General features: G+C 39.9%; 1 protein-coding gene across 1 annotated transcript in view; it reads right to left on the reverse strand.

Annotated features, from left to right (window-relative positions):
* The window catches only part of Stk3 (serine/threonine kinase 3), a 235,904-nt gene that overhangs the window by 168,131 nt on the left and 44,540 nt on the right, over positions 1–23,233 (reverse strand). The window contains 2 exon segments of the mRNA XM_032914403.1: positions 5–172; positions 555–719. Of these exon segments, the coding sequence (XP_032770294.1) occupies positions 5–172; positions 555–719 (333 nt within the window).

Genomic DNA, 23,233 nt, shown 5'->3' on the forward strand with positions numbered 1-23,233 from the left:
TTACCCTCATTGGATGTATATCAGCATAAGGAGGTTTTCCTTCTGCCATTTCTATAGACGTAATGCCAAGGGACCAGATGTCAGCCACACAGTTGTAACCTATTTCTTGAATTACCTCGGGAGCCATCCAAAACGGGGTTCCTATTACAGTATTGCGTTTTGCCATCGTGTCCTGCAATGATGTCACATACACATAAATAGTACACAAAAACACAAGATAAAAGGTATAACAACATATTCGTTAAAATGTGCTATGCTAGTAACACAGATTCTATTCAAAATACCAAGAGCTCTTAACTCATTATCGTGATAGGGTGATAGCAATGAAAACAAGCCAAAATATGCCAAGAGATCCATACCTTCTCCCTCTCATCAATGTGAGCATTCTGATGTAAGTGTATGCAGTACCTAGTGATCCGCACATTGTAACAGACTCAAATACGGCTTCTCAGCGTAAGAGTAGCAAAGCTACCCTTCCACACCCTCCTAATTACCAGTTCAGTCAGTCAGTCCTGAAAACTGTCAAACATATAAAATCACTAAGGTCAACTTACTGTTAACTGGCCAGCCACTCCAAAATCTGCAAGCTTTGCATGTCCTTCTGTATTGAGGAGAATATTCCCAGCTTTTATATCTCTGTGTATTTTCCTCATAAAATGCAAATATTCTAATCCTTTCAACGTGGATTTTAGAATAGTTGCAATTTCATCTTCCGTTAACTGGAAAAGAATATTTTTAAAATCATGTTGAAATACAATGTTAGATGAAGTCACAGAAGACAATATCAGTAACAAGTCCATTATTGTGTGTGTGTGTGTGTGTGTGTGTGTGTGTGTGTGTGTGTGTGTGTGTGTGTGTTTCAAGAAATGGTTTCCCTGTGTAGACCTAGCTAGACCTAGCTCTAAAGACCAGGATGGCCTCAAATTCTGAGATCCACCTGCCTCTGCCTCCCGAGCACTGGGATTAAAGGCGTGTGCCACCACCAGGCACAAGTACTTAACAGCCATTAAACCTCTACAAAAAGATCAAGATTAATAAATTACAAAATTCCTGCCCTCTGCCCAAAGCCATCATTCTATTATTACATGTTACTTATGAAAGATTATAAATTCCTTTAAAATTATCTGTGATGCACATAAAATAAAAATGCATATCCTAAAAGTCACCTTGATTAGAACTCCTCATTTCCCTTAGGCCACTACAATTTGACACACTCTACCGAATGAGCTACATATCCAGCTCCTTTTTTAAAAATTATAATAGGACTCTTTCATACTAAGGAAGTGGCTCTTGGTGGGACCCTGAATGGTCACTAGAGGAAACAATCATGTCATTAGATGGTTGGTTGCTCAGCCCATCTCATGACATGTGACTTACCTTTGCCCATATATCAGATCAACATAAATGGCTGAGCTACAGAGGAAGGCATACTCTGACAGGAAACAGGTGGTCACACAAGAAAAAAGGTCAGTGGCAATTGCCACAAGGGAACTAGGCAGAGAACTAGAGGAGGTCTGGGAGGCTTGTTGGATATCCACAAATATCTGAGAGACTGCTTTTGGTTTTATGCTTCTAGCATGTTCAGGGCAAGGCAATTCAGGAGATGTCCTGAGGGCTGTCCTGGGGACTCACATACTCTGTACCTGTGTAGTCACTAAACTACACCTCCAGCCCCCATCACTATTATATTACCATATCAGTGACATCGAAAGCCAGGCATAGAAGAACAAGGATCCTGCAGGCTCAACATCCCTGACAACCTACGGATCTCAAGGCCCCACCTCACCACCTGCCAATACCATCACCCAGAGACCCGCGTCTTTAATTCATAGACCAGAAGGATGCTTAGCCAAACCATAACAACAGTGTTATGGTTGCCCTGGAGTTATCTGTATTTTGATGCTAATTCCACTGCCTCAAGAACAGCTGCCCAGTCTCTTACTGAGGAATCAGGTGACTTCACCAGAACCTTCTCCCCATTGAATTTGTAAAGTACAGATGAGAAGCAGGTACAGGATAGAAGGAAGCCTGTCATTGGAGGAGAAGGAAGGATAGGCGGGAGAGAAGTTTGAAGGAAGAGGAGGAGACTGGAACGGAAAGGAGGAGACAGGGGGGAGAAGGAGAGGAGCTGTGGCAGGAGAATATGGTGGGTGAGGCTGATTCCATGCTGTACCTTTACAGGTTGTTACAAATGTTTTTAAGGGATGGATATGTATTGGGCTTTGTATGTTTAGGTGGGCAACTATATCTTATCAATTGGGTCAGATTATTGTGTTGTGTGTTCTTTTATGTGACGGTTTGAATGTAGGAAAGTGTGCGGCGACAGCAGACACAAGGCTGCTGCAGAGTTGGGATATGTTTCCGCCACTGAGGTGCCGGACCTAATCGGGGTAAAAGAGAGATACATTTTTTATTTTTTATATTTTTACAACAACACAACAGATACTTGGATATGGCTGTGTCCTAAAAGGAATTCCAGTGACACACTGCAAGGTTTTGCTTTTGTTTGCTTGCAATGAGATCACTGATCTATGCCCATGGCTCTTCAACCCTTCTACATGAATGGCTTGCAGTCACACTCAGAAAACAGGAGATAAGAGCATCATTAGTGTCATTGTGCCCGCTCTTTATAAACTCTAGATCATGGCTTCCAGTGGAGTAGCATAACTCAATATGGCAGCTATTGTAAAAGGTCTCTCTTTGGTTGGTGGTTTAGTCCCTGGGAGCTCTGGTGGGGCAGGATCTGGTTGGTTAGCATTGTTGTTCTTCCTATGGGGTTGCAATCCCCTTCAGCTCCTTCAGTCCCTTCTCTAACTCTTCCATTGGGATCCCCAGATCAGTCCATGATTGGCTGTGAGCATCTGCATCTACATTAGTCAGGTGTTGGCAGAGCGTTCAGAGGACAACTATACCAGGATCTAGATATAGAGAGAGCAGAGGGGAGGCCCTTGGTTTGTGGAGACTTGATGCCCCAGCATAGGGGGTGCTAGAGAGGTGAGGCAGGAATGGGTGGGGGAGCACCTTCTTAGAAACAAAGAGGAGGAGGATGGGATGGGGGTTTGTAGAGGGGAGGCTGGGAAGAGGGACAACATTTGAAATGTAAATAAATAAAATAACCAAACAAAACAGTAAAACAGTATAATAGGCTATATAAGTTTTATAACAACAACAACAACAAAAGATTTCTGGTCAGCACATCTCCACTCCTTTCAGACTGGCCACCAAACCCAACCCTGCCTTCTACCAGGACCCCACAACCACAATAGCAGAGAATGATAGATCTGATCCCTCATCAAAGAAGCTTCCTTTTACAGCAGCAAGAAATAAACCATTAAAGAAAGTCATAACTAGTCAAAATGCAGATAACAAATACCAAGGGATCCCCAGGCGAAACTGATAAATCTACAGCACAGAACTGAACCCGAGACTCAGCCAGCATGGAAGAAGGGCGCAAGGCCTGTAAGGGCCGGGAGACCAGGAAGTCGGCCTGAGACTGTGTCTTCCAGCTATGGCAGGGGAGCTGCATCCACGCTGTCTCAGCAGCACGGCTGGTAAACAAGACTCCAATTCCAAACCATTCCAACAGGGGATATCCCAAAGTAGATTGAGCACATTTCACAGAGCCCCACCCCTGGAGGAGGAGCTAAAAGCAATTAGCAACTGCTGAGAGAGGGAAAGTAAGGCTAGCCCAGGGATAAGGCTACCCCACAGATGAACTCCGGGACTGATTATCTAACACCAAGTAGTCAGTCCTAGAAATATATACATGCAGACAAAACCGAACATATCAGCAAACTCTATTAATACATTTATTAACTTACATGTGTATATATGGATAAAGAAGAGAGGACTGTGGATTTATGGAGGGAGGGTACAGAAAAAGTAGGAGGGAAGAGAGGAAGGGTAAAAGATGTAATTATAATTACATTTTCTAAAACTAAAGGTTTCTGAACATGAAATAAGAAAAAAATTCAAATTCCACTATATGATGGATCTGAACTATCTCTGCCAGGCTCACTGACTGTGTCATGTGACTTCACTGTAGCCTTGCCTCTGAACACATGACAGGCATACCATACACAGCACAGATCACATCAACACAATGCCAATGAACACTGTCAGAAACATGGGCTCAGATTTGAGACTACTGCATCTTAAGCAACATTTTTATTATACTATGAAGAGTTTTGCTTCTAGAAATATAATAATTTAGAGCAGTGAGTCTCAATCTGGAGGTTACATATCAGATATTCTACATATCATATATTTGCATTATGATTTATAACAGTAGCAAAATTATAGTGTGAAGTAGCAGTGAAATAATTTTAAGGTTGGAGGTCAGCACAACATGAGGAACTGAATTAATGGGTTACACTTCTTGCTTTAATTTCATTTTTAAATTACCACATTAATTATGACTTAGAATTATTGCAGAATATCCAACAACTCTGCCATTAGTATGACATATAGGAAGCAGCGTGCTTCTGACAAGACCTCTTACAGATTCATGATCTGACTTTGCAAAAGGAGTTGAAAAGTTCAACCTCATCCTATGAATCTATCACATAGTAACAAAAGGTTTTCATGTGAAATCAGTTTATCTGTAACAACTAAGTAAGTATACACTCATTTAGACAACAATCTTTTTCAATAAATGTCTATTGTACTGGGCTCTACAGATACTGCTGAACATGCTTAATGAAGAGTAATGAGAAAACTAATAGCCCCATGCTTATTAAGCTTACGAATTATTTGCGGGGTTGGAGAGATGGCTCACCAGACAAGAGCATAAACTGCTCTTTTAGAAGACTTAAGCTTGGGTTCTAGGTAGCCCATACCTCTTATAACTCCATCCAGCTCCAAGACCTGACTCCCTATTCTAGACTCCACTGGCACATGTGCACATGTGCACACAAGCACACATACTTGCATATTCTCTCTCCCTCTCTCTCCCTCTCCCTATCCCTCTATCAAACATAATTAAAACACTGATGATCTACCTGCATTTGGCTCTGACCTAATAAAGGTGGAGTGGGTAGACAGGAAATTAACTTCATTGTGCTATATTCCTGTCAGTAAGAACTTCCTCACACTTCTCCACGAGTCAAACTGTTCCTCTTCATTTCATATCATCCTCTAATCAAAACCAATACAGTTTCCAATCCCTCAGTGTCTGGACATAAGCAGGCTTTGGTTTTACACTGTGTGATACAGTATTATTTTAACAACTCATTTGAGTGTTGACAATCAAAAGAATATTTGAATAAAGTTAATGATATGTTCCCAAAGGAGACTGCTATACAACAATGAAAGCCCAAGCAACAATGTAATTTCACAAAGCTGAATGAAGAAATCCAGATGTTGAAGCAAAGAATTCTATGAATCTCTATATAAAGCATAAAGAAAGCAAACCCTGTCTGCATGGTTAGCAGCATATAGCTTATCCCGGTGTTTAAAGGGTGTACTTATCTGATGCTGTCCATATGTTTTTAAACTTGGATTCTGAATATCTGAATGTGTCAAGAGCTTTGAACCTAAAACATACTGTGGTTTCTGCCGCTTTACTACATTTTAATAAAAGAGGTTTAGGTTTGGTTTGGTTGTTTTTGTTATTGTTGTTGTTGGTTGGTTTTGGTGTTTAGTTTGCTGTTTTTGAGGAGTCTTTCAATATTTTGCTAGATGCTTAAGAATACAATAAGGAAATAACTTTGTCTAAGTCTCGACAGGAAAGAAAGCATTCTTCACACTTAGTAGTTTGTGTGTCAACTTCGCAGACTTCCCACATTATGCTTGCTCTTAAAGCTCACAGCCCTGGCAGGAAATCTGTGCCCCTTCCTTTGGCTATCTGACTACTGAAACAAGGGTATGCAAAGGTATTAGAATTCCCCCTCCCAGGAATGCTGGGAAAGGGAAAAGGCTGAAACATGGTTCTATACAGAAAGGAAATTTATCTCGCAAGAAGAAATTTCACTCAGTGCTGACAATTGGTAGGACAGTCTAGGAGTCTAGATAATGACAGATCATGGGAAGAACACACCTCGACCAATTCTATTTAATTAAGCAAACATCTTTCTTGCCTATATTATGCTTAAATTTCGAGTCAAAGCCCCTAAAAATGGACCTGGGCTGGTAATCCCTGAGCTTCTTTCTTTGTTCCTCTTTGTGTCTGAAGTGAATGAACCTTCTCTCTCTGTTTCTCACTGTACTTGTGTCTTAATCAGTCTCCTGAGAGCAAGTGGATAAGCCTAGGTTTTTATCCTAGTAACCTCAATATCGTGCACATTTTAGTATGTTTTAAATAGAATATCTAAAAGTTTATGGGTCACTAAGTATCTGCCATATCTACGTAAGTTGGGCATGCACAAGCAAAGGTCTCTGCTGGCCTCTTCCACAGAGAAGCTGGTGTGTTGCATTTCAACAACAAAGGCTCCTTTATATTTGTGATTGCCAAAAATTTCTATCTCCTCCCACCTCAAAAAACTCATTTTAAGCCAGAGGTTGTTGGTGTACAACTTCAGTCCCAGCATTCAGGAGACAGAGGCAGGTGGATCTTTGTAAGCTCAAGGCTAGCCTGGTCAACAAAGTGAGTTCCAAGACAGCCAGGGCTGTTACATGAAGAAACCTTGTCTTTAAAAAAAACAAAAACAAAAACAAACAAACAAAAAAAACCCAAAAAACAAAAAAATTATTGTAAGCACTAAGGAGGAGAAATTTTCCAAAACAGAAACATGGCATCATCTTAATTTTTGATTTTACATTATTAAATAAAAATTACATGAGGCCATTATTTTAGACTGAGCTCCTATACTAGACACCATGAATCAGCAGATTAAAAACCAAACGGAGTCACTATATTAAAGCCCAGGTCCTCTTGTTCTCTTTCTCCTCTCTTGCTCTTGCCTTCCCTTCCCCCTTCCCATCTCCTTCCCCCTCTCTCCATGTGCTCATGGCTGGCCTCACCCCTTTACTCCTCCTCCCTTCCTCCTCTTGCTCCTCTTCTCTCTCTCTCTCTCTCTCTCTCTCTCTCTCTCTCTCTCTCTCTCCACCCCCCCCCCCTCTCTCTCTCTCTCTGTCTCTCACTGTCTCTATCTGCCACCCTCTGCCTGTGTCCCTCTCTGTCTCTCTCTGTCTCTCTCTCCCTGCCTTTCTCTGTCCCTCTACTACCCTTTTTAACTCCCTTCCCATACCCTGAATAAACTCTATTTTACACTAAAAAAAAAAATAATAAAAAAATAAAAAGATAAAGCCCAGGGCACAAAACTGAAGCTAAATTGTTATCTGGCAATTAAGCAACTAGGAAAATAAGCAGTAGTCACCAAATTTCCTAAGTGTGTCTGTTTCAAATAACACAAGAATGAAGTTCCCTGGTGACAGTTATAAGGAGACAGTCTCATGGTCCCTCTCAGGCAGTGACTACAGTGTGCCATAGCAAGAAGAACTGGCAAGAACATGTACCGTCCTCCAGTTTCCCCGAAACATGACTGCCCGCCAAGAGCCCCAACAGGCAGCTGACTGACAGACTCAGATGCTTACTCTCAACCATTGAACTGCAGCCAGAGACCCCTGTGGTTGAATTAGGGAGAGGCTGGAAGAAGCTGAGGAGGAGAGCAACCCCATAGGAAGACCAGCATCTCAACTGACCCAGACCCCTGAGGTCTCTCAGACACTGGGCCACCAGCCAGGCAGCACACACCAGCTGATATGAGACCCTCACACATACAGCAGAGGACTCCCGGGTCAGAGAAGAGGCACCTAACCCTCAAGAGACTTGAAGCCCAGGGAGTGGTGAAGCCTGGGGGTTGAGGAGGGGGCATCCGCTTGGAGACAGAGGGGTAAGGGGAATGGAATGAGGAACTGTAGGAGGACGGGGAGGGGTGCAACGACTGGACTGTAAAAAAAAAAATAAAAGTAATATTAAAAGAAAGAAAATAAATCAAAACAAAGAAAAAGTTTTACATGATAGCAACATATTTAATTACAACAGAAAGGACGCTAACATAGGAAGATGGAAACTTCAAGGTCACCTAGGTATCTCAGAGAAACATAGTCTCAAAAAATTGAAATTATAATTTAAAAAAAACTTTGGGAGCTGGAGAGATGGCTCAGTGGTTAAGAGCACTGACTGCTGTTGGGTTGGGGATTTGGCTCAGTGGTTAGAGCGCTTGCCTAGCAACCACAAGGCCCTGGGTTCGGTCCCCAGCTCTGGAAAAAAAAAGAAAAAAAAAATGCAACTACACGAAGAGCACTGACTGCTCTTCCAGAGGTCCTGAGTTCAAATACCAGAACCCACATGGTGGCTCCCAACCATCTGTAATGGAATCTGATACTCTCTTCTGGTGTGTCTGAAGACAGCTACAGTGTACTTATATAGAATAAATAAATAAATCTTTAAAAAAAAAAAAAAGTTTAGATAGGGAGGCTCAGTGGTCAAGACTAGCAGTTTAATTACTAGAGGGAGGCAGAGAGCCAGAGAAGAGAGGTAACTTTAACCTAACCAGAAGGGGCTGTCTAGAACAGTGGTTCTCAACCTGTGGGTCACACCCATCTGTTATCAAAAAATAAGGCCAACATTCATCTTCCTAATACATGGAATTTCATTTTGAAATCATCTCTGTTTTAAATATTTTATTTATATAAAAATTAATAGCTTTACCCAAAGTGGCTAGATTTCAAGTAGAAATAATTCCATTATTTCATAAAATTAAAGGTAATAATGGTGTTTCGTATCTATAAAAAAATACATCAGTTCAAGTAGACACTGATTCAACATTTTAAAAAAAAAAGTTCAGTGTGTTGGTAGTTTTGTGTTAATTTGAGACAAGCTAGAGTAATCTGGAAAAAAGGAACCTCAGTTGAGGAAATGCCCCTCCCAGTCAGCCTACGAGCAAGCCTGTGATACATTTTCTTATTGGATGATTGATGTGTGAGTGTCTAGCCCTCTGTGGGATGTGCCACCATTAGGATGGTGGTCCTGGGTAATAGGGGGAACAAGCCAAAAAGCAGCACCCATCCATGACTTCTGCCTCAGCCCCTGCCTCCAGGTTTCTGCCATGGCTTTCCTCAGTGATGGACTTAAAAAGTGTAAGGTGAAATAAGCCCTTTCCCTCCCCATGTTGATTTTTGGAATGATGCTTTATCACGGCAATAAAAACTGTACAATCAGATTATACTGAAAACTTTTGGAAGGAAAAAAAACCACAAAGATAATCTACTTCCAACAGAAGGAAATACTGAGGATTTCAGCTAGAGAATGGAAAAGTCACAGATCAACTATCAAACTACAGCTAATGCTTCCTTCCAATTCCTTCAAGTGGAAATTATCAGCAGGAACACTCTGTTGATGAGTTTAAATAGATGATTCTCAATGCATTAGGATTTAAATTCATTCTAACACTAGATGAATTGGCAATGTCCTTTTAAAATCATTTTGATGACATTTTATAATTTGTTCTGAAAGACAGAGACACAGAGACAGAGAAAGTCAGACACACACACACACACACACACAGAGAGAGAGAGAAAGAGAGAGAGAGAGAGAGAGAGAGAGAGAGAGAGAGAGAGAGAGAGAGAGCGAGCACGAGAGAGCGCATAAGCCATAAATGAAGCACTCAGCAATCAAGGATGGAAATAAGACGTTTGTAGCTAAGCTAATACATTAAAAGACGGAAGTCTACATCTGGTTTCAATCTTACTATGAATTCCCTGGCAAATTTAAAAAGAATTTCATTGTACAAAAACAAAAAGATGGTTTTGATAGGCTTTAGTCCTCTGGTTACTTTTGTTTCTAGAGTCATATGATTAGTATAATAATATGATACATTTAATATGTCACCATGTATATGGTTTTAATAAAAAATGCACCCACCAACTTGTCTCAAGGGCAAATGCATAAATGATTTTAAAATAAACAGAAATCCTTAATGTTTTTAGTCAGTTAAAAACCAATGCAAGTGAAGTTTTTAAGTTTATACAAAGTTAGGAATTTACATTTTTAAAATGAGTCAAAAGTTAACTCATCTTCATTTAATCATTGATGCATATGAAACACTGTATCTATTACTTATATACTTATTACTGTTAGCTCACAAGGATACTAAAAGTCATTGTGCTAGCGAAATCTAAAATTATATAACAAACTATAGTACTAAGTTTTACAACATGATTTTTGCATAAGATCTTTTAAAAAATGTATGTGTGTGTGTGTGTGTGTGTGTGTTCCTGTGTGTGTGTGCCTGTGTGAATGCACATATGTGTACAGGAGTTTGCATAGGTCAAAGCATTGGATCCCCCGGAACTGAAATTATAGACAGTTGTGCACAGCCATGTGTAATGAGAACTGAACCCAGGCCCTCTGCAAGAACAAGTGTTCTTAGCTGCTTTAGCCAACACTCCAGGTCCTTTGTATCAGATCTTTAAAGAGCTAGCAAGATGGGTAAAAGTCTTGCTGCATACACTTATGTCCTGAGTTTGATGCCCAGAACACATGGTGGAAGGCAAGAACGGACTGGAAATTATCCTCTGACCTCCACATGCCTCTGACTGCTACATACACCTCAACTCACTATATATCACACAGGAACACACACGTCATTAAACAAACAGATCAGAATGAAATAATATAATTCTTATAGTCCTTTAAGCTGGATCAAATCTCATCTCTTTCAAAATATAGCCTTACATTACTCAAATCAAATTTATCTACTCACTGATAACAACGTTTGAGTTATTACCATCCATTAATCAATACCTATTGTTTTACCTAATACTCAAACATATGCATAGAGGTGAGGCACAGATGGACTAAAGCCCGCTCCACTGTCTCCTTCTTCACGATATTCAGGACAGTTGGTGAACAAATGGCTGTGATACTATGAGATGCTATGGAAACACTGTACGACAGCCTTCCTTAAAGCTGGTCATGCAGCAAAACCAGCACTCTCAAACCCGAGCCATCGAGCATCCCCGTCCAGGCCTTGTGTGTCCCTGGCTCTTGCCAGCCTTGGCTGCCATCTTACTGTACTGTCGTCCCTATTCAGGGAAGCGTCACAGCTGAAATAACTAACCTGACTCTTGAAGAGTGGGCAAAGTTTATCAAGTGTCCAAGGAGAGGAAATGAAACATGAATAAAACAAAAAACAAAAACAATAGAGTTGTAGATCATCACAGCAGGCAAACTAAGACAAAAGACATGCACTGCATGTTTCCTCCAATTCCAAAAAGTGAACATTAAACAGAGACGTGCCAGGAGCTGGTAAGACGGCTCATGAGTAAAGGTGCTCGCCACTGGGAGTGAAGCTGAGTCGAGTCCTCTGAACCCACATGGTGCTATAATGGAAGAAGAAACCTGACTCCACAAAGCTGCCCTCTGACAACCATGCCATGCATGCATATACCCCACACACACAATCAAACAACAAGCATTCTAAATAAAAATAACGTGATTAAAGTACATTGTGTGCATGTATGAAAACATCACAATGACAGTCATTACCTTCTAATCAATGCATAGTAAGATAGTATGTGTGTATGTAGACACACACACACACACACGTACATACATGTGTAGTCCAGTATCAGTGACTAGTGTTTTGAGGTTTGTTTTTTTCTGAAACAGAGCATATGGGACAACAGGACAATGGGAAGGCAGATGCTTCACATCCTAACAAATGCTCTTTGGAGTACAGAACCACTCTCAGACACACCTAGAAAACCGAACACATCAACTGGGGATGGAACTAAAACACAGACTAACACGTACAGGACTTGGGTTTGTTCTCTGACAGCGGAGGGGAAAACCAACGCCTAATGACTCAGGAAGTACCACTTCAATGAATACATTCAGTGACCATTAAAAAGAACGAACACACCGATACTTATGCACAGTGGTTTGGAGCTTTGACTTGAATGGTCAGAAACCAGAGCTGGAACTCATTTTACCCAAGGGAATGAAAAATACATAAGCATTCCACTACACTCCTGTGCCCACTGTCATCGTTTCCCACGTGTTTTAAAGCTATGACTTACAACACCTAAATAAAAAGAAAAGTATCAGCTTCTATACAAAACACTCACTCTACCATGATTCAGTATGAAATGCCCCAAAATGACTGATATTGAAGGCTTGGTACACAGCTGGGGTTACTATCTAATGGTCACTAGATCTTCAGGGATTAGTCTACTGATGGAAAGACTGACAGTGGAATGGGCTATTAGGTAGTGGGCTCTTACTGGAAAAACTAGGCAGCTGTGGGGCACGACCATGAGAGACGTGTCATGCCCTGCTCTTCTTTCCCTCTGACCTCCAGCCCTGAGATGAGCAGCTTTACTCTCTGGGGCCTTCTATGATCCTTCTGCCTTGTCACAGCCCAACAAACAGGGCATCCAGCTGAACACCATGCGCCCAATTAACCTTCCTGCTTTGTTTAACTTCTGGTGTTTTATAACCATGATGAAAAGCTAACATTCTCCTCAGACCCTAGTACACAGATGAGCTCACTGCAGTGCCTCTGATTAAGAAAACTGCTATAACCAGAGGCTGGGAACCACAGGACTTGAATGTATTGAGCAGACTCTCCAGAAGAATTCACTTACCACTGAACAGGAACAACAGACTCTTTCTGAAGAAGTTAGGAGCACAAAAGCTTTGACAATCAGTGCCACCAGGCACTGCTACCAAAATTTAGCTTTCATTGTGGAAGCTATTTTTGAGGGGCTTTTAAATTTTTTTTTAATTCTTGGTGTATTCTAGGAAACTTTTTGTTTTGAAAACATGCAAAAAATTGTTCTTTTGGCCAGTCTAGCACATGGAGCTCCTACTAACATATTCTGACTCCCTATAAGGCCGTCACTTCGCCATGTGCAGACCATGTCCTAGTCAGCCATCATAGCCACAGGGTAAGTCAGCTTCCGCATCACATCTAAATGTGTCCATTGACTGCTCAGAGAAAGCACAGCCTATTCTGAGCACTGAGGTGCAGGACATCATTCTTTCCTAAGAGATCTCTGACTGATAGGTAGAATCCAGGCTGTTGCAGCCATCTTATAGCTACGGAAGAAAGAGTTGGGCAAAGCTTACATTACTAGGGTAGTATCATGACAGACAAATTCTACTCATTCTTTCAACCCTGAATAAAAACACATCCAGTACTAATTTTACAAAGAATTAACACCTGCACTTGGGAGACAGAGACAAGTAGATCTCAAGGCCAGTCTAGTCTAGATTATGAGTTCTAGGGCAGCCAGATCTCTGGAATGAGACTCTGTCTTTAAATAAATAAATAATGTAAAAGTATGATGTGGTTTTCTATAACTTATGACCGATAGTTGAAACTGATACAGTACCTAGAAGCTAGCATGAAAGAGAGAAGTCCCTAAAAGAGAGGGACTAAATTTTGTATAAAAACTTGACTCCAGAAATGCTAATGGTTATTTCTGAATCTATAACAATATAAGAACTCTGAACTGACTCCCATTTTCTGCCTCTAACCAAAAGGAATGTAATATTTGGGGCCAGTGAAAGTATAATAAACTTGTCTTTTATAAGATGCATGAGGATTCTTAAAAGGTCTCCATTTGGCCACTTTGCCTATTCTGGCCAAACTACATGTTTACTTCAAATTGAACTGATACTATGTTCAGATTTCATGTTAGAAATCCCTCAATGACTCAGCTTCCATTATTTTTTATGATACACAATATAATTAAATAGGATAGTGACCAAAACCCTTCAAAAGTAATATGAAAGCTTACATATAAAACTTTATCCGAATGCCAATCAATCTTCATTTTCCAACTTATGATCCAAATTCTTCTCCCTCTCTCTCTCTCCCTCTCCCTTGGTTAAAAAATATAACCTAACAAGGGCTCTTGGGTATTCAGAATAAAGAGCAGATCACCATTCCATATCGTCCCACCCAAAAGAAGAGATCTAAGAGTATAAAGTATCCAAAGTTTCAAGCAATAAAGAGTTACAGGACTCTTTTAGAACAACACAAACCTTCCTCTCAGCACAAAGTGCATACGTTAGGAACATAACTAGAATACTTTAACTGTTATTACATATAAGAGGGCAAAAAGAGTTTGTCTTTCATGAAATCTGGGCTGCACATGTCTGGCAAAGAAAAAAAAGGTTAATAATCTTTCACAAAGTCCCACAGCTAGAGATCTAAAAATGAAAGCTTTCACTGCTTACACCACATGTAAATACACATCTACATGCTGCTTCTAATCCCTTGATCTGCAGAGAGAGAACTGACAGTGCACTGTGAAAACGGTCAGTGGGCAGACATTTAAAGTCCTTTCCCACATGAAAAGAGTCCTGAAAAAGAGATCACAAAACACCAGAAAAGCACTCAATATATAAGAGGTTGTAAATCCAGTATGAACTGTATCTATTACACAAAGAGAAAGCACGCAACAAAGTGAGTGGGCAAGACAGACATGAATTAAACCAGTCACACACAGGCAGATATAAGCCCCCAGAAAAGGACATTATGGAATACAAATCCGCAGATATCAAAAGACATCTATTATCAGCAACAATATAACTGTAAGGCAAATTAAATTATAATAAGAATTTGGTATACTTTGAAGAAAAATATGTTTAAGGAAGCCCATAACTAATATCAATATGGTAAATACATTTAAATGCTCTAAATCAAGTGTTCAAATCAAAGCTACTATGAACAAAGCATTAACACTTTTTTTATAAAGCATTAATTCTAAGGCTAGTGGGATCTTCAGACATTGTACACTTGATCTTAGCCAAAAGGTTGAGAGTCGATCTTGAGATTGAATAGCCAACCTGATTTTACAGAAGATACTCTTACTATGCCTACAGATATAACAGCTTCTTTACTTTTTAGTTAACAGTAATCCAAGTCTACTGGTGAGTGCTAAAGCTCTATCCTTGGGCCTGTGGTCCTCTGTACACCTCTAAGGAAACCTACCTGACAGGTACATTCATGAGATGACAGTACTTTCTGTAGTCTACAAGGGATGCTAAGCTGTCGACAATGCGTATGAGCAGGCTTTGCTGTGCCAGAAGCTGCTCTGACAGGTCAGTCACTCGGGTGTTATCTTTAAAAACACTCAATGAAGTAATCATGTCACTGCACTCAATGCAGAAACTAAGTCACAGCACAGACATGACTTTGACCTTGGAATTCTGGTCTGGATTCCATGTTTTGGACAACTATAGCTCAGATTTACAGGGCAGGTGTTTTCTGTCCTCCAAGCCTACTTTTACTTCTTGTTGACTCCTTTTTCCTTTGGAAAAAGGATTAACCACAGTTCTTATCTCATGAATCTTTTGATGACTAAATGCTGTAACATAATATAAAATATTTAGCAAAGTACGTGACATGTAACAAGTGCTATGCAAATACTGTTTCACAATATATACCAAAAGCCTCACAGTGGACTTGAAACAACCAAGTACCACTGTTATAAACCTAACAGAATTTACCAAGGAAGACTGCCTTGATGTGTCCTTTGTAATTCTAAGGATATGGCAATCAAAAAAACAAAACCAAACAAAAACAAAGAAAGAAAACTGGACTTTCTAATTATTTCAAAATAACAAATCTACCACAAGCTTCTAGGGAAAAGCAAACACACTTCAGTTTCCAGACTCTTCAGTTTAGAATTTCCTGTCCACTAGCCCCATTTCCCTAACCAGTCCTAGCATCATGGAAACACTTCATTCTGGTCAACAACAGATTCTAAAAGGTTCTCTAGTGGAACAAACTGAATGTTGCCTATGCTTTAAGACACAAAGTTTACCTGGTAATTATCATCCACATGGCTGGGTACTGGGCACGATGATAAAGTTCAACTAGAGGACAGTAAGCTGTGGAGCCTGGAGCCCTACAGGGATCCTAGAGGGACTGTGTTCTTCAACTCTGCTTCATCTTCTGCCTTAACAACATTTTTGTACAAACCCAACTATGTGATTCTAGTGATATTTCTCAAAGCCTGGAAAGAAGAACTGCTAGAAGGATCCTAGAATACAACGTGTTCACCTGTAAGAGAGTAACACCTCACTCTTCAAAGTACTTCTGTGTAGGCTGGAGGCTCACCGCTTAACAGCGGCCTTTGCTCTTCCAAAGACCTGGGTTCAATTCCTGGTACCCACATGAAGGTTAACAAACATTTATAACTCCAGTTCCAGGAGAACGAACTCCCTCTTCTGCCCTTCACAGGCACTCACATGGCCCACATACATACATGTAGGGAGAGCATTCACATACATAAAACAAAAAAATAGATTTTTTTTTAATGATAGTCATTTAAACTCCTGAATTTTAAAGTATAAAAGTAGAGGGAGTGTGCAGCTAACACAGATGTGTAGGAGGGTGAGTCTGTAACACTGACTGTGGGACAAAACAAACCTGAACTTAATTATCAAGTTGTTTGTCTCCCTCTGAAATCCCATATATTGAGCATGAAAAAAATAAAGACAGAGGAGACCGGAAGGAAGGGGAGAGGAAAGGAAGTGAGAAAGGAGAGGCAAGGGCAAGGAGGGGAGGGACAGAGAAAGGGGTGGGGGGTAAAGGTAGCAATCTAGATGACTCTCAAAACAAAAACTAACTTAAATAAAAACAAAACAATGTCACAGCAATTTGAAGACTGTGTGCATGCATGTTTCAGTATCGCCATGTTATGGAATGAATATTTATAATAAAAATAAAAAGTTCTTGCAAACTAAAATCTAACTGCTGAAATAGTCAATTAGAAAAAGTCAGAAAATTAAGTACAATAAATCCTCTCTCACTTCCTTCTAACGAAGGCAATGATACACACAAAATATTTATGTGCATGTGTGCATATATTCTATCCATTCTCTACATGTATCAACTGGATTAAACACATCATTAGCTAATGAAGAAAGCAGGGAAGATATCTAGAGTTTTTCCAAAGGTGAGGAAACACAAGTGTTTATGCTGAAAAAATAGAGTGTATCTTGAGCATAACTACTGAATAGGATTTAATTAAGCCCAGTCTTATTATAAACTTTTTTCCTTGTGAAATACCAGAAACATAAGAATTAAAAAAATGCCCCAAAATATTCAGGAGCAGTGAGAGCCACAAATACGTAAGGCATTGACAGACACTAGGTCCTATCAACACCACCAGATTCTAGAAGATGATATAGCCAAGTCTCTCAATTTTAAGAAAAAAATTATCTTTTATTTAAAATTCTTCATAGGTTACCAACTACATATAAAAGAAAGTAAATTAAAGATAGTTCCAGATATGCAAGAACTCAAATAGAGGGACTTATGTTTCACAAAGAACACAGTTTGGTTAGAATAAAAAGCAAGGAGGAAGCAGGAAGCATATAAGATCACTGTGGCACTAACCCAGGAATCCAGAGGAAAGAAAGCCCAAGGGTGCAGCTGTGTAGCAGACCTAAAATGCAACGAGTCTACATTAGGACAAGAAATCAGGAAGATCCAAGGAAGATCCTCAAGAGAGTGTCCACACCTCTGAGGACAGAGACAGGGGGGAGGAAGACATTAGAAAACAAGCCGCAAAGACATGGGCTGCTTTGGTGCCATGGGAAGACAAGTGGGAAAATCTCCAGCAAAACAAAAGTACTAAGAACATGACCCTCACACAGACCCCCTCAAACATAGCAGCGGTCCTAAGGAACTGACTAAGAAAAAGAAAAGTCATCTAATCCAGATGCGGAGACCATTCTCCTTGGGTAAGCGAGGGGTTACACTGACTTTAGAAATGGAAACAGAGAAGCCGTGGCAGGACAATGGAGGCTGACTTAAAGATCTCGCTCTGTGTATTTGCAGGTTATTATCAATGTTCTTAAGGGATGGATGGTACCAGGCTTTGTATGTTTAAGTGGGCGATTATATCTTATCAATTGGATCTAAAAAAAAGAAGAAGAAATGGAAACAGAATTCAAGGCTCTTACTTCCTCACCTAAGCTACTTTTGCCCTCACTCATCTAACCCTTGGTCTCTAAGTCTCCATTTTTTTAAGTATTTATAGAGCATCTTACTTGCTAAGCGCTTTCAAAAGCTAGAGATAAAGCAATGACCAAAATAAGCCCGAAGTGAGCTCTGTTGAATGGAGTATCAGTCAGTGACTGCTATTCTGTAAAGAATCTGCTAAGCGACTAGTTTTCTCCTGATTGTTTTAAGCTAAATAGTTCTCCCTTTCTCTTTAAAAACTCAAAACTCTTTACAGAACTGCATTTATCTTCTTACACTACCAGCTCAGATGTGAAGAATATAAAAACCATTCATTTGTATTGTTTACATCATCCGGTCAACTGACATAGAAATGAAGAACTATAAAGGGTTATCAGCACTTAACAGGTGAGGAAGCTAAAGCTCTTTTCAGTTGTTTTCACCCCAGACCATCAATCTAGTTCATAGAAAAATTAAAACTTAAATTCAGTATGTATGCTGAAGGTCTGGGTTATGTGCAAACAAGCTACCAAAAGAAATATTGGCCCAAAGAAGAGACAATAGCACTGGGCAACTGCTCGGGATGTATCCAAGTACAGGATAAGCACCTAAGATACGAACGTTCTTCCACATGTCCGTGCATAGCTTTGTAGTCAATTGTATTGATCATTGAAAACTTCTAACCCAAACTATAGCTTATCATTTGTTTAAAAGCTTCAATTTCATAGCAATATATAATGTTTAAGATGCATAAATGTTTAGAAATGCTAAATGCACTTAATATTATAACTGCTTATTTTTAAATCCCTTCAAAAGGAACTTTCTAATATTAATCCCATAAATATGCTTAATTCCTGTTTTAAATGAAACTTAATAGTATAGTAGTAGTAATAGCAATAATATTAATGTTTATATAAACTTGGCATAAACACAACTGTTTTTCATGAACCAAAGGAGGTCTAGATTAAAGCTATCAAGGTAGGTATTTTTAAACATAAACAAAGAGTTATACACAAAAACATTACATCCTAACAGTCAGAAAACCAATACAATACATCCTGGTATTTCACATATACCAATGTTACTAGTAAGCCATCTTTTTGTGTACATTCTTTGATGTAAGGCCAAATCTACTCAATAATTTGCATTGTTAGTACCAAAATGTAACAATCATGAAAATCATAATCTATCCTCATAACACCAAATAGATGGGTGGTTATTTAACAGTCACAGGATGAGCAGCCAATTGATCCTGTCACTTCAAGGAACACTTACTAAAGACTCAATAGACAAGAGTAGCTCTTCTAGGGACTTAGAATATTTCCCAGAAGAACATGTTAAACTCCTAGGAAAGGCAGCCACAACTACTCTTCTCCAGAACATGAAAAGAGAGTAATTAAATGTGACTTCAAAGGATATGACAAAATAGCTGGGCTATCTAAAGAGAAGGTTACCAAACTTACTGAGAAAAATACAAAACTTCCTCTACTACGTAAGTATGATACTGAAATTTTGTGATGTGTTTGTGAATCCAACCTCAAAATTCTGAAATTTAAGCCCTATATACAGGCAACCCAATACTTAAAAGCCAAAGGATTCAGAGAATGCTGACAGTGACTTGTGGAGTACAGGACTCGGGACAAGATGTCCCACACTGAGATCCAACAGTGTCACCTTCATCCACACTCTCCCCACCACTTCGACCACTTGTTACCACAACGACCCTGGCCTGCCTGTGTCAGGTGTCCTTGATACTTAATGGGTAATTCTTACCCTTTAACCCCAATCCATCCTCAGTAGTAATCACAGGGATAGACCTAATTAACCCCAAGCTTAATTCTGTGCTTTGATCTTTTCTTCCATGTTTCACAAGAAAAAAAGTGCAAGTCAAGCTTAATCATGGTCATAACATTTAAAAAGAAATTTGAAGCAAACTGTCAAACATATCCTGCAAATTCATCAAAAGGTCCAAGAACAACAACAAAGGCAAAGGATGGCACCAAAGGAGTAAACTAGATACACCTGGCTTGCCTACTAGTCACTAAAGGAATAAACTAGATACACCTGGCTTGCCTACTAGTCAGTCACTAAAGGAGTAAACTAGATACACCTGGCTTGCCTACTAGTCAGTCACTAAAGGAGTAAACTAGATACACCTGGCTTGCCTACTAGTCAGTCACTAAAGGAGTAAACTAGATACACCTGGCTTGCCTACTAGTCAGTCACTAAAGGAGTAAACTAGATACACCTGGCTTGCCTACTAGTCACTAAAGGAGTAAACTAGATACACCTGGCTTGCCTACTAGTCAGGCACAGGTGAAACAACAGTCAAAATATAATAGCAGGAATCATTCATTGTGCCCCTTCAAGAGCAAACATGCTACAACAGCAGTTCTCAAACTGTGGGTCCTTTTGGGGTTAAACAACCCTTTCACAATGGTCAAAAACCAGATATCCTGCTTATCAGACAGATACCCTTCTTTTCAGATACTTACATTATAATTCATAACAGTAGCAAAACAGCAGTTATGAAGTTTAAACAGAAATAAATTTATGGTTGGGGTACCATAACATGAAGAAGTGTATTAAAGGTTTCAGCATTAGAAAGGTTAAGAATCACTGTACTAAAACATTCAATCCACTCATTCAATAGATTACTATATAAACACAAACAGCCTAAGGAATAAAAGATCAATTTCAAATAAGTCAGCTTTTGTTGTTTGGTTGCTTGGTTGTTGACAGTCTTGCTATGCAGCAGTGGCCTGACCTCAAACTCAGAATTCTCCTACCTTACCTTCCTGCATGCTAGAACTATAAGAATTAGAAAAAAGAAACGGAATTTTAAGCCAGGTATTTCTAGATGAAAATTATGCAAATTCACCATGCCAGGAAATTGAGAACACTGAAAGGCTGAACAGACAATGTAACATTTTAATTCAATTCTAACAACCTGTTTGAATAAATAAACAAAAGCCCACAGTGTATGACAGAACAGCAGCAAATTATAAACATTTAGGAGAGAGGCAAAGTACAAATAATGCTTATGCTATAGCCTAGATAAACATGAACTGGAAATCTATAGCTATAGAACCAGAGGGCTCTCTGGGAAGTGCTAAAGATCTGCGATGGGGAAGGCTCCCAGGAGTGGAGAGATAAGGACACAAACCCACAAACAAAACTTTGACCTAAAATTTGTCCTGCCTAAAAAGAAATGCAAGCACAAAAATGGAGCAGAGACTGAGGGATAACTGGCCCAACTTGAGACCCATCCCATGGTCAAGCACCAGTCCCTGATACTATTAATGATCCTCTGTTATGACTGCAGACAGGAGCCTACCATAACTGTCCTCCGAGAGGCTCCAGCCAGCAGCTGACAGAAACAGATGCAGTCTCACAGTCAAACATTGGATGGAAGTCGGGGACTCCTTAAGAGAAGGGTTAGGGGAAGGACTGAAGGCACTGAAGGTGCTGAAGGGGATACGAACTCCATGGGAAGGAAGACCAACAGACACAACGAACATGGGCCCTTGGGCACTCTCAGAGACTGAGCCGTCAACCAGAGGCCATACAGTAGCTGAACTGAGACCCACCCCCACAGGCATGTGCAGCTCAGTCTCCATGGGGGTCCCCCAACAACTGCAGCAGGGGCTGTTCCTAAAGCTGCTGCCTGTCTGTGGAATCAGTTCCCCAACAGGCAGCCTTGTCTGGCCTCAGTGGGAGAGGAGAAAACTAATCCTACAGAGACTAGGGTTAAGGGATTGGGGTTGGTGGAAACCCCATCCTCTCAGGGAAGGAGGGGGGAGGGCAGAAGGAAGGACTATGAGGTGGGGCAACAATTGGGATGTTAAATAACTGAGGCAAAAAAAGGGGGGCGGGGGGGTGGAGAAGGCATGTAACAAATCAGGGTTGCTGTTTCTTGTGCTTTTACTTTTATATTTTCAAAGAAACACCTGATCAAATTTTTAAATCAATAATTTTAATTTAAACAATAAGTACGATGCCACAGAATACCTTTTAACAGTGCCTCAAAGTCACTGCTGTACAAACAAGCAACAACAAAACACAAGCTCCACTGTCAACTTATAACAAAAACTTAGCTCTCTTCTTTTTTTTTTACAGTAAAATGTGTTTATTTTATGGCAGGAGTACAATATTAAACAATGGTCAAAGGAAAATGAAAGCATAAAAATACTCTTGGCATAAATATAATTTTCCTATACCCTATCTTTTCAAATTAATAAAAAAATCAACCATATAAAAAGCATAAATCTATATGTGATATGAAGAATAAAACCAAATTTATAGACATAAACATGTATCTAATATGAGGACTTTAACATAAGCATGTATTCCTGTCAGCCCCCCCCACTCGACCACTCCCTCTTGACTGCTGTCCCTCCCACACTATCAGAGTCTCAAATGCATGACCTCACCTTCTGTAAGGTTACATTACTGTTACACACTCACACACATGTCTACTTAACAGGGAGAGAAAACAGACATGAAGTCAGTGAAGATGAAGATGTGGAGACCTTACCTTCCTATACCTCTGAGTTAGGTTATACTGAAATGAGTGCAGTCCACAGTACATATAGAACCAAGTGACCCTGACTTCACTCTAAACTGCCTAGGAACATGTATCTGTGAGTCTATGTGAACACTAACATGCCCTATCCTCAGAATACACTTACACTTACATTCACAACTCAAGAACAAAACAGAAGGCTCAATGACATTGCATTCGTTGTCAGATGTACAAAGGTTAAAACAGACATGAAGTTTCACATCCACATGCTACACATAAATGCACTCTCATGAATATGAACACAGGAAAAGCCATACAAGTCAACTGAATGAGCAGATGAATCCACATTCACAGTAGACACACGGTATGGGCTTCTTGGCTCAAGATCAAACTTCTGAGATTATTAAAAATATTACAAGAAGGAAGCTGGAGCGATGGCACAGCAGTTGAGGACCCCAGCTGCTCTGGCAAAGGCACAGGTCCAGTTCTCAACACCCATGTTGCTGCACACATCCTCTGTCACTCCAATCCCTGAGAACCTAACAATGCCCTCTGGCCTCTTCAGGCTTGCGGCATACACATGGTACACACACATACAATCAGGCAAACACTCACATGTGTGTGTATGCAATGTATAATAAAAATAAAAATATATAATAAAGACAAATAAATCTTTTTTAAAAATGTTTTTAAAATGATAAAAAAGGAAGATAAAAAAGGAAGGACTACTGCATTAAGCAAGAACCAAACAAAGAATCAAATGGGAATTTATTGGTTC

This window comes from Rattus rattus, chromosome 1 (genome assembly GCF_011064425.1).
Source record: "Rattus rattus isolate New Zealand chromosome 1, Rrattus_CSIRO_v1, whole genome shotgun sequence".
In the NCBI taxonomy this organism is placed as follows: Eukaryota; Metazoa; Chordata; class Mammalia; order Rodentia; family Muridae; genus Rattus; species Rattus rattus.